This window comes from Mustela nivalis, assembly GCF_964662115.1.
Source record: "Mustela nivalis genome assembly, chromosome: 1".
In the NCBI taxonomy this organism is placed as follows: Eukaryota; Metazoa; Chordata; class Mammalia; order Carnivora; family Mustelidae; genus Mustela; species Mustela nivalis.
In genome coordinates, this window is record NC_139020.1 from 28329294 (window position 1) to 28342526 (window position 13233).

Sequence of the window (13233 nt, forward strand, 5' to 3'; positions counted from 1 at the left end):
AGCCACTGCCTTTGGCTCAGGTCATGATCTCAGGGTCCTGGGATCGAGCCCCGAGTTGGGCTCTCTGCTCAGTGGGGAGACTGCTTCCCCCCAATCTCTCTCTGCTTGCCTCTCTGCCTGCTTGTGATCTCTGTCAAATAAATGAATGAAGTCTTAAAAAAAAAAAAAAAAAAACCGCTCTGTTCTTAAGCTAAGCAACCTGTATCAAATCATTTTGAGCCTCAAGTTCCCTCATAGGTAAAACAGGAATAATGATAATACCTACTCAGAGACTTGCTATAAGAACTAAATGAACTAATTTAGTGTCAGACATGCTATGTTCTTGGTAAATATTAGTTCCCTTCTTGGCCCTTTCACAAGAGAACTGAATCGTTACTGCTATATTAGTATATAATACCATAATTTTAAGTAAAAAAAAATCAGTAAAATAATACTTTTTTATGCAAGTACTATGCATGAAAATACCATTTAAAAAAATCAAGTAAACAAAAACCAACTTATTTTGACATACAAATCCCCTTAGAGTATGATATCAGTCTATAAGGTAACAATCATATAATAAACTTGGAAGAAGAAACTTCAAAAAATATTCATTAAAATTTATCTATAAAAAGATCAACATGACATCCCCTTTTTCCCCTTTTTCATATGAAATATCACTACTTTACTTCAACAAATGAACAAAATGTTGGAATTTAGGCACAGTGGTATGCAGAATATGCTTCCCTTTCCCCCCCCAAAGCGTTAAGTGACACTATGGCTACCTTGTTTTTCAAAATCCCCGAGGACCCAATCACTTTCTCAAAAAGCTGCTTTCCAACATGAACGTCAACTGCAGCAAAGGGATCATCGAGGAGGTAGATGTCAGCCCCACTGTACACAGCTCTGGCCAGACTTACGCGGTGCTTCTGGCCCCCACTTATATTCACACCCTGAAAATGGAGGAGGAGGAAGAAACCGAGACCACAAATGTGTAAATCTCAAAGCACACACAGTGACATCCAATTTCTCTTCCACAGCACGGACAGAAAACAATTCAAGATTAACCCTCAAACCTTTCTTTATCAGAAAATCCAAAGGCCTAGCCCCCAACCCCAATTTCCAAGTGCTACTAACTTGTGCAAATTAACAGTTATATACTTTCTGTTAACTGCTTACTCTCAAAAGTAGATGCTAACAATTGAGGAGAAAAGAATTTCCAATTCCCTAACTTTGAAAAGTCATGCCTTTGAAATATTAAATAAAACTTTTGGCTGCCAACCATATACTGACACCAGTGATCATTTTTAAATTGACACATGGAAAATGGAGAATAATAGCTAAATTGAGAATAATAGCTAAATTACCAAAGCAGTAATCACCATGTCCTATTTTATTCTGTAGAAAGATTAGTACAAGTCTTGTTGGCAAAAGTACAACTATAAGAAGCAGGAATAAGGAATATACATCATTCCATGTGAGAATTAAAGTTGACATGTACAGCCACATATAGAGAATTATGGGGCCAGGCCCAATTTACTTTAGTGTTTACCGGTCTAGCTTAAAAGCCCTCCTTGCAGCATAGAACTTAGCCAGTTACCTCTAATTGTAAAATGCCATTGTTTTTTTGCTTTTCTCATCCTCCACCTACTCAACAAATACCTCCTTTGTAGAACTATATTCTACAACACCAACACTTGGCATTCAAACATAATATGAAACTGAGCCTCTATCATGAGGAGGTCACAGTTTAGCAGGGGAGACAGGCATGAAAACATATATAAAGTAATATGATACCTGTGCGTGTATGAATGTGTGTGTGATTATAACAGCCTCCAACTCATGGGTGTGTCAGGAACATCTAATAAGATGAATGTAAAATATTTACAACAAATCCAACATCAAGTCCCAATCCAATCAACCTCGCTATTATCACCCAATCACTCCTCTCTTCAACGTACCCCTTGCCTTGTCATTGCATAGCCTGGGATTATGTAATCACCTTGTTTAAAAACCTACAATGCCCACATCTCCTCTGCCATCATCCATGAGCAACAGCAAGTTCCTTAGTATAATACTCATGTTCTTGTATTAACTCGTATTTCCATGCTGTCCCCACGTGACTGCAGCCTGCCAACCAGACTAGCAGACGCTAGTCTCCCCTGCTAGGGAGCTCAAACAGCCCCTTTTCAACTCCTAAACTATTCACTCTAGGAAGTCCTCTCTGAAAGCAATCTTCCACCCAGGGTTCCAAGTAAACTGACTCGTCCCCTCCGTCCCTGTCCTGACGGTGCTCCATCCTATTGCCACATCAGTCTTCCTCACAAGACTACGAGCTAAATTCATCCTTGCGCTCCCAGCACACGGACTGTGTCTGATGATTAATAAGTATTAATAAAGACGGCTGATAATTTCATGGGCAGAGATCCACTACACTGAAAAAAGCAGGGTGACAGTCTCTTGTTCACCGTTGTGTACCCCACAGCACAATAAAGGCATATAATACAGTAATAAGTAATTGTGGTCGATTGAAGAATTCCAAAGGGAAAGATAAATGAAAGTGAAGAAAATTCTAAACAGCTGTAAGCAGACTGCCTTTTGAAATATTCAATTACATGTTTATTTTAAAGCATATTATCAGATTGGGAGATATTTAATAATAAAAAGCAAAAGTTATAAATGGCAATAGTATTTATGCCTATATTAAATATATACTTTATATTTTGGAAATTTTTCTTCTTTAGATTCTTTTTAGTTACATACTATCAACTATTTCATATTATTAGAGATAGGCTTTATCAGCATAATATTCAATATATATTAACAAGTTTGAAGAAGTCACATTGCTGTGTAATTTTTGCTATGGAGCCATTTTTGCCTGCAGACAGGGAAGACACCAGAATAAAAACAAAGGTGTGGGGAAAAAATTAAATCTGTTTAATAACTGAGAAAATATATCTGCAAAGTAGCAGACCATGAGCGAAGCCAACATAAGTCTACTTGAAAGGTAAGTTTTACCTCATTCTAGATTTTTAAAATGTGCACTTGCTATAATTTTGTTCTCTATCAATTTATATCAGAGAACTAGAAACAACAGGGGGCCAGGGGTAAAAATGCCTAACAATGCTACTCTGACGCTCTTTTCAGAAATGCAAAACACTTGGCAAGGATTATTTCCTCATCTTCACAGCACACATGAATCGCAGGCAGAGGCTGCTTTTGCATTCATGTTTAATTAATGGAGATTTCAGTCACGGGTCGGAGATAATCTCTCGGGGGTTCATGCTTTGGCTCACGCTATCTTGTTTTGTTTTAACTCCAAAACACTGGATAGCGTAATGACTATTCATTAATGCAATGAAAATAAAATAGAACAAAGACGATGGGAAACGAGATCCTCTTAAGCAAGCATGAGCCAACATGGAGAAGGCATAGTGGTGACAGCATTGTCCCTGAGCCTTTTTAGAAACTGGCCTCGGAGCCACTGCTGGAGACTGGAACTCTGTCGCTGCTGTCCTAGGCTTGACTTTGTGCACAAGAGACACAGAGAAAAAACAATAACAAAAACAAAACTTTCATTCACTCATTCGACAGGGAGCCAGCAACGAAAACAAAGTGCTGAGGATCCCGTTGGTGGGCTCTCATTCCCCCGCATGGATCCTAACGACAGAATTTCCTGCTGATTTTAAATCTGTTTTCCAAATAGTCAATTACAGATAATTATTTGTCCTTAATATTGCCATCTCTTTCATAGGAATTCTGTAATGATTTTTAAAAAATTATAGTTGTGTGTGGCTCTCCAGGACCTCAGGAAAAAGACTATAAATATTTTATTAGCATGGCTGAATGGAGTTTTATTCTTGCATATGATAAATTATATTTTCCTTACTCTTTCTCCAATCTCAGTTTGATCTCCATTTGGTAACTGCTCCAAATCAGGAAGGAGAGCACAGGCTTCCAATACTCGCTCATAAAACTGCTTCTGCATGATGGAGCCAAAGAGAATGTTTTCTTGTAAAATGCAATTCTGAATCCAGGCCTGCTGGGCAACATAAGCCACAGAACCCTAAAAAGGGAAGAAAGAAAAGAGATGCTCTTAACAAGGAAAAAGAAAAAGATGCATGTACCACATTAAAGGAACATATTCAGTCCATGGTTTTGCTTTAACTTTAAACTGAATTTCTTTAAAAAAAAAAAAAAAAACTAGGTTATTTCTTAAATGTAACTATATCCTCTTGACGTTTTAATTTTATATATGTTTGTTAGAGGCCTCTTCAAATGAGTTACTTTGTGCTTATTTGTTTTCACTGTAGTTTCTATCAAAGTTATCTGCCTCTGGTAGAGTTTTCTGGAAGTAGAGGCTGAGTGTATTAGTTAGCTCCAGCTGCTGTAACAAGAGACCACAGACTAGCTTGCTTTAAACAACAGAAATTTCTTTTCTCACAGTTCTGGAGATTGGAAGTCTGACAAGTTCTCAGCAAGGTTCGTTTCTTCTGAGGCCTATCTCCTTCTGCTTGCTGATGACTGTCTTTTCTTGAGTCTCCACATGGCCCTCCCTTTGTGAGGGTGTATGTGTCTTAATTTCTTCTTCTCTTAAGAACATCAGTCATATTGGGTTAAGGCCCACCTTATTATATTTTAACTTAATTACCTCTTTAAAGACTCTATCTCCAAATACAGTCACATTCTTGGGATTAGGACTTTAACACATGAATTTGGGGGGAAACACAGTCCAGTACATAACACTGAGCCTGGAGTGTGAGTTTTTTATTTGGGATCAGTTCTGGGGGAAGGAAAAAGGGTAGGAGGATTGGGTGGATGAAGAAGTCATACCATAATCCAGATCCAACAAAGCTTTGACCAACGCTCTAGACAGACAGAGAGTATCACCCATCAGAACTGTTCCATGTTACTGTAAATTGGCCTGGCTTTCTGCTGTGTGGCCTCAGCCAGGCTGTTCTCATCAGGCCAACACTGAAGGAGCTGACTTGCTGCATGAACTCCCACAGCTGGGAGGCAAGCCCTTTCTAGATGGGGTATTTGGGTGGCACATCTCTATTTCCACATACTCACTGTTCCTAAGATGATTTTATAACTCAAATGACTCCTGAATATATGGCACTCTATGGTATAACATATCCTTTTAAGTGATCCTTCTTTTCTTAGAAAGGACGTACAGTATTTGAACTAGAGTCTTACCTTTCAGTCTGCCCCATGGACTCTACCTACACATTGATTTTAGAGAATTTATTTTAACTACTGTGCATTGTATAACAATACAAGACACCTAAAGTACTTTTTGACCTATGACCCTATGGATATGTATGTAACTATTAGCCTTTTGATTTCTTCAGATACTTTAAAGATCAACTTTTAATTCTTAACCCAAACAATATAATTCTGACCTGACTTGATTTTGAACACAAAAGTAATTGCTCTTGAATTGCTTTACCTAGTGAATAACCTTTTATTAAAATAGTATTAAATCAATTCTCAAGTGATAGAGATTTTTATCACTTACATATTTAGCAAGATAAGGGGAACAGAGGAAGAACAACAGAAAAAAGACTAGAGAACAGGAAAAATGGTGCAAAATATAAAACAGAAACTAAATACTACATTGAGAAGTACAGACTTGATGTGTTGGTATGAATGGAGCTGAAGAAGAGTTGATCCATTGTCACAGAGGTACAAATTTTTCCTTTAATTTTTAGAGTATTTATTACTTCAATTTCATATACAAATGACAATGTGTTAAATGTGTTTTTGTTTCATTTTATTCTTGATAATGAAACTATAATAGAAGTTTTGCTAATTCAAAAACTATCTTCCAATCTCTAATGTTCCTGATGGACTGAATACTGAAAACTGCATGAATGGTGCCTGGTGTGAACGTTTGATATTGAGAACGAGGAGACTGAAGACTGAATGTTGTGATATGATATGCTTCAAAAAAATGCTCACATGAAACCCTGAAGAACAGAAAGATAAAACATGAAAGCACCTTGTAAATACTAAGTTTTAATTTTGTTGTTGTTATTATTAAATTAGGGAGGATAAGAATGACAGTTATAAATTAAGGATTAAAAATGTTTTTAGGGGTGCCTGGGTGGCAACTGGTTAAGCATCTGACTCAGGGTTTCGGCTTGGGTCATGATCTCCTGGTTGTGAGACTGAGCCTTAAGATGGTCTCTACACTGGACAAGGAATCTGCTTAAGATTCTCAAGATTCTCTCTCTTCCTCTCCTCTGCCTCTCCCCTGTCCTTCTCTCCCTCTCTTAAAAAAAAAAAAAACTGGTGGGAAATAATTCAGAGTGTGACACCTCATACCCTGCCATTGCTCCAGACCAAAGAACTTCCTGAAGGATGAAACTGTCCATTACACTGACAGATAATATCCTCTCTCTTCCACAACTCTTGCTTAATATACACAAAGGGTGTCCTCTCTGTCTTGTGACTAGTAACTGCATTGTTAGGATTTTTTGCATCACTATGAACAGTTTCTTAATTTCAAACCCTCAAAGGCATCAGAAATAATCTTTAAATCTTACCATGAGAGCTTTAACAATCATAATAAAGATAACAATAACCATAAAAATTCACAGGGAGCTAGCTGACTCTGTGCCAAGAGCCAGGCTAGGTTTTTGGACATTAATGCATTAGATGAAATCCAGAATTGATATTGTTTTTATCTTGATCAATTCCTAATTATTTTTCAAGATCAAGTGAAAGGCTACCATCTCTCTAATAATTTTTCTAACTCTTCAGTTTGTTGCTTTTTTTAATACTTTGATTCATTTTTTTATATCTGATTTAAACATTTATCATAATTGATTTTAGTATTCCCCTCACTAGATTATAAACTGTAAAAAGATGGGGGTATATCATATTCATGCCTGTTTCCCTGGTACTAAGGTCAGCCACCTAGTATGTGTGCAATAATTGCTCGGTAAAAATAGCTGAAGGCACCCAATAAACGAAAATAACGTCAATAGGACAATCATATTTTTAAAGGATACTCACTGGTCTAAGAGAAGTTACAGTCATCTTCAACTATAGACAAATGACTGACTACAATCATTATGAAGAATAGAATGGTACAAAGACAGTACACGTAAGGTGAAAAAGTCCTGTTATTCATTACCTATAATCTTATCAGAAAAAGTCCCAGATACCATAGTTGATTCTAAAATAAGTAACAGTTATGCTAAAAGAGAAAAGAAAAAAGGACTGATCATCAGAGGATTGGAATCAGGAAAGAGATAAGGATAAGAGGAAATACATATTATGAAGAAAAAATGATCGAGTTGGAGTTGATTCTTCCTAGAGAGAAAAACTGTGAAGAAACTGGCCTAACATCCATAGAATTCCACCATCTTGTCAGAAAGGAGGTGGGATTAGGTTAGTAGTTTACCTAAGAGCTAGTTAAATCTAAAGAAAAACTCATTAGTCTAGTGTTTCAAAAAAACAACAACTGATTAAGAACTTGTAGAATTCTTATTTCTATTCACTTTTAAGAACAGAACAAAAGTCTTGGAGTAGTCCTCTATAGTCCAAGGGCTGAAATTTAGAAGTATTTAAAAATAATATTACTGATATTTTTTCTGGGTCAAAGATCCTACCCCTGAGCAACTATAAGTCTTCTTAGAAATGTGGCTGTAATTACTTAGGCAACTTTGCAATGAATGATAATTAGAAACCAAATCAAATTAAAATATAAATCATATTAGTTTCTCTATAATTGGCTGCAATTCAGTTAATATCATCAAACAATTACCATAAGCATTCAAACATGATTCACTAAAGTATTTGGAGGACAGAATGCTGTTACTAATCCATCCACAGCTAATCAATTTTTTTGTGGAAATTGAAATGTTTGCTACAAACTAGAAATGCCCATTAAATACTTGCATCTTCAATTTGATTTGATAAATTCTTATTGACGCTAACCATGTGCTGGCCATAGTCTATTACACTAGGAGATGTGGAATGAAAGCATTGTTGGCTTTACCTTTCTTTGAACAACTCCTGTAAGTTTCTCCATTTCCCCCAGAATGGCAGAAAGCACAGATGATTTTCCAGATCCCACTGGCCCTACAACAGCCACTAAAGCTCCTTCTGGAATCTTTATGTTCAAGCTGCATGACAAGAAAAGGACAGAGATGATGCAGGAAGTTCTTGTTACATTTTTAATGGTTTTTCCCAGATAAGTCAGAGCACTGAGGATCATCCTTGAGATTGCCGCTATTCAAATGATACTACATTATTCTAGCAATACCCAACCTTCCAAAATACAAACAACAAATGCTGCAGTGGAAACAGAGGAAATGAATAGAAAATGAATAGAAAACAAGAGAGTTAAAGAAAAAAATCCATAAAAATAGAAGGTATCTTGAGAGGTTTAAAAAAAAAAATAACAACCTTGTAAATTTCAATTTAATATCGTCATCTTCTCCTTTAAAAATGCTAAGAAATAAAAATATGGAACACTATAGAATTAAATGCTAAAAAAATTTTGTTTTTAATTTTTCCCAAACTATGACTTACTTTTTTAGTACTGGAACCCCTGTTTTATCCCAGGAGAAAGAAGCATTTGTAAAACCAATGGCATGATCTGAGAAGAACAATAAATACAATGGTGCATTGTAGAGTCAATAATTTTCAACCTGGAAGTCAAATAAATATTGAATGCAGAGAAATGCTGACCTCCTATATAGTTTGTTTCAATATTTTGAGGATGAAGCTCTTCAGTGTTGAGAAAGTCTTCCAAACGATCCAATGATACTCTTGTCTATCAAAATAAACACAGATGGAATTTATTTGGGGGTCAAGTAGAACTTCAATTAGAAAGACTTGCAGCATGATTAAAAATCTGCGATGCAAATTGAAGACAGTGATATAAATATTCAGCAAGCATAGCTTGAATTGTTCTAATGTTTATAAATAATTTCATTCCTGAAAGAAAAGAACGGCTTCAAGAATCAAAGATCAAAACAGATGTCATTTATGCAGGAAGGTATGAGAAAAAAGAAACAAAAATTCCTCCTTAACACTCTAGTAAAGACATAATAACTAATTAATAATTATAGAAAGATTAGTTTTTAAAAACAACATCAGAATTGTTGAATGAATTCAGCTTCTGAATATTAAACAATAGCTTTGGCAATAATAACACCAAGTTTCAGTAAAAAAGCTACAAAAGTGCTTAGCTACAATTAGGATAAATAAGATCAATTTTGTTTTCCTGAAACTGACTTATAAGAAATCTCTAGTGCATTTTTATTCACTCAATGCTAGAAGACATCTATTGTTAGTGAATAAGATGTAACTGGGCCATGGTTTGTTTACCAAGTGCACCATATTAGTATGCAGGACTCATTCTCTTTCTTTCCTTTCCTTCTCTTTCTTACTTTTGATATTTGCTCTCTGTATTTATTTAGTGAAGGCAGAAGTGTACCATTAGGAGTTGGAGAACACTTTGAGATACCAGACCCCTAGCTAGATTCTAATTTCAAAAGCAAAACAAAACTTATTCTAAGAATGGCATCTTTCTTACAAGAAGAATGCTATGAAATAAGTGTTGTTACAAGCATCACACCAACAGTACTTCTATGCCCTCTGTTGGTCATTACTAGTAAAAGGACAACAACAAAAAAGGTATCCTGTAACAAAGGTGGATTATTTGGTATTCCCTACCTAATTAATTCTTTATTCAAATAATATACTATTATTACTACTATAATTTCAATATAATTAATACAATTTAATATCATTATTACTATTATAGTTACCATGAAGTAACTATAAGTTACTATTTATTCAAATAACATAAAAGTTTTAAAGGCAAAGTCCTTAATCAAAGAGCTGGTTCTAATAAGCCAAGCTTCACTTTGTTTATGAACACAGACTTGAGAAAAAGGATCAGTGGCGGACACCAGGCAATCCAAACCAGACATTCAAAAAATTTTAACAGGAAATAGCAGGACAGAGGATTCAAGGAACTCACTTCTTCATATTCCCTGTGGTTTTAGCAGCTTTCTCCTCATTATAGTATTCAAAGCATCTCCAGAGACTGGAGATTACAGTGAAGGTAGGCTGAACCAAATACCTCATACAAGGCTGGTTGGCAGACTCATATTAGCCACGCACGGGTCTCCCTGCTTTATTCATTCAGTGCAGAGGAAATGCTGTTGAACCTTGGGAAAACATTCATATCCAGTTCTATGCATAGCACCTCACTAAAAATTTTTCAACTGAAAACAGACAATGAGCCTTCTGCTGGCACAGCATCTGACACCAGTTTTAAAAAGCTAAATAACAGAAATGAACACTTCGCAAAGAAAACGATATCCTATATTGAAATACTTAAAAGTCATTTTGATAGGAAAAAAGCATAGGCAAAGAAGACATGTCTCCTTCCATTCTTTAAAGTTTTCTATTACTCCTTAATGCAGGGAGATTAATTTTGAAAACAGCGTGAAACTACCACAAAAAGCAAAATAAATAATGAAAAAAAGAAAGAGAGAAAATGTGTAAAACCATAGACTCTAGTGGATGAATGATTCTTAGTTTAAACATATTTTGGATGTACCTGGACTACAGCTGAGATCACCATTGGTAAATCAAACAAAGGAAGCCTCAAAATATTAAACAAAGACATTGATGTAAACACTTTGGTGGCTGTTAAAATATTTCCTTCATCCAATAAGAAATAGATGCCAAATGTTGCCAGGGACACCTGAAAAATAGAGACATGTTCCTTCCTTCAGTTACTCAATGCTAAGAACAGGATGAGTTAAGGTTCCAAAAAAAGGGGAAAAAATTTAAAACCTGTTTTATTGTTGTTTAAAAAAAATTCAGTGTCATCCAGTGTGATTGCTGAAGAATATAAAATAAACGTTCAGCACACTAAGATACACAGATCATATAATTATATATCTTAGACCATGGCATCCTTGGGACCATGCAGTCCAGCTCCTTTCTGTAAGACACTATGTTCTTAACTAGAGTCACCCCTCCCATTTAAGTTGTATACTACTGGAAGTCTGGGTGGCTCAGTTGGTTAGACATCTGCCTTCAGCTCAGGTCATGATTCTAGGGTTCTGGGATCAAGTCCTGCCTCAGGCTCCTTGCTCAATGAAGGGTCTGCTTCTCCCTCTGCCTTTCACTTACCTTGCTTGCTCTCTCTCTCTCTTTGAGAAATAAATTTTAAAATAAAATAAAATGTATACGAATTGACCTTTTTTTCAAGATGGAGTATTACGTAAATTTACTTTCCAGTGGTATGTGTATATTCTGATTCATATGTAGTGGCTATACTTTCTGTGAGTCATAAAATTAACTGAAGAAAGTATGAATAAATTATGGTCCATACCATTTATATTTACTCTTGTTCAGTTTCATTTAGAAAAGGCAGAAAAGTGCATATATGCATGAGAAGGTACTGACTATCACGTACCTAAGACTTATCTTAAGCAAAATCTTCTTGGACATTTTTACCAAAGAATTCCAAATGTAAATATTGCTTTTATTTTCATAATACCAACATATATTTTTAAATAAAAAATGACAATATTTTAACTTACCAATGAAAGAGACATATAGAATTTCTCCTGACTCTCTGACCGTCAGAAATGGTAACTTTAATTAAATCTGATGCTTCAGTTCTATGTGGTTTCATTACCCTTTGGCTTTTACTCATTGCTTTATACCTCAAAGCAATTTATACTCTAGTTTATGTATCATGGGACTCCTAATGTGTACATGGTATGATAGAGAATGGCCTCCATTCGTATCAATTTGCCTTCAAATACTAATTCTATAACTTTGAGGATGTATCCCAAACTAGCATGGACTTCCAGTTCCTTTTCTGAAATGAGAAAAGTGAGGCCTTATTATTGCAAGAATGAAATAAGGCAATCTCTATAGCTTATCTGACATGCAGGAGTAACATTCAATAAATGTTTATTCTCTTCCCAACTCCATATAGTGTGTGTTGGGTTTTGCTTAAAAGGGATTAATCACACAAATCAAGATATTCTAGAGCTGAAACAAAACTCTGGAATGCAGGTTATATGGTTTAAGAATACAATAGCATAGGGGCGCCCAGGTGGCTCAGTGGGTGAAGCCTCTGCCTTCAGCTTGGGTCATGATCTCAGGGTCCTGGGATTGAGCCCTGCATCGGGCTCTCTGCTCAGTTGGGAGCCTGCTTCCTCCTCTCTCTCTGCCTGCCTCTCTGCCTCCTTGTGATCTCTCTCTCTGTCAAATAAATAAACAAAATCTTAAAAAAAAAAAATAGAATAGCATATGTTTGAGCTGTGAGACATTTACAAAGAAGTAAAATTTTATTATTTGAAAAAAATACAGACCAATGAGAAAGCACATATTTTCCCCTTCTTTAAAAACTTCCATTCCCTAATCTACATAAATCAATGACTGCATTTCTTGAAAATTTTATTTCAAATATAGAACATTTCCCTTTGGACACCTTAATTCCAGGTAACTTGGAGGTGAATCTACAAATCGAATTTGAAAATCAAAATGGGAAATATTATATACACTCACCAAGAATGGAATGCAAGTTAATGTCAGCATAGAAAACACAGCAAGATACCCAGCTGATTTTTGTACTTCCAATTCCTGTTCTCGAATTTTAATAATCTTCTTTTGATAGAAAGATTCCCATGCATAAAGCTTGAGAATCTGTAAAGGAATCAAACAATGACTATTTGATAATCAATATCATAGAAGAAATAAAAATATGCATACATGCAAATATACACAGCCTACCCCCTCCACATACGCAATTGTTAAAGTTAAAAAAAAAAAAAAGCTGGTAAACTCATAAAGTAAAATGCCCCTATTTTTAGCTGAGTCAAAATATTTTCTTGAATTGTGATTTTTTGGGGAGGTAGTGGCTGGAAGAAGAAAATCACCATCTCTCTCTAGCCTTAGGTCCTTCTTACCCACCAATAGCTTATTCTTGAGTCAGACTTTGGCAAAATCCCAGCTCTTGGCATAAGCTCCACAGCACATTCTGTTTAGCTTAATCTTGGTACTTTTCCTGCTGGTCCAACTCTCACTTCAATCCGCTCCTCATTTCTTAATAGCTACGCTCTTCTCCCTGGACTCCCAGTTTCTTGGAAACTGATGGCATGGGACTTGAAGCCATTTTTCAGAAAGATGACTGGTGTTTTGAGATTGTAAATTGGAATATAAATAATTTATTTTCCGTTCCTCTGGAGAACCCTAAAA

The 13233-nt window shown here is 35.7% G+C and overlaps 1 protein-coding gene across 10 annotated transcripts in view; it reads right to left on the minus strand.

The window, feature by feature from the left end:
- LOC309843729 (ATP-binding cassette sub-family C member 2-like) overlaps positions 1-13233 on the minus strand; it is a 90445-nt gene that overhangs the window by 42238 nt on the left and 34974 nt on the right. For all 10 annotated transcript variants that reach the window (XM_082689418.1, XM_082689422.1, XM_082689416.1 and 7 more), the window contains 7 exons: positions 12544-12681; positions 10571-10717; positions 8686-8770; positions 8527-8593; positions 7991-8117; positions 3869-4045; positions 765-932 (listed from right to left, as the gene is read on the minus strand). In XM_082689418.1, coding sequence (XP_082545544.1) covers positions 765-932; positions 3869-4045; positions 7991-8117; positions 8527-8593; positions 8686-8770; positions 10571-10717; positions 12544-12681 — 909 coding nt within the window. The remainder of the gene's footprint in view (positions 1-764; positions 933-3868; positions 4046-7990; positions 8118-8526; positions 8594-8685; positions 8771-10570; positions 10718-12543; positions 12682-13233) is intronic.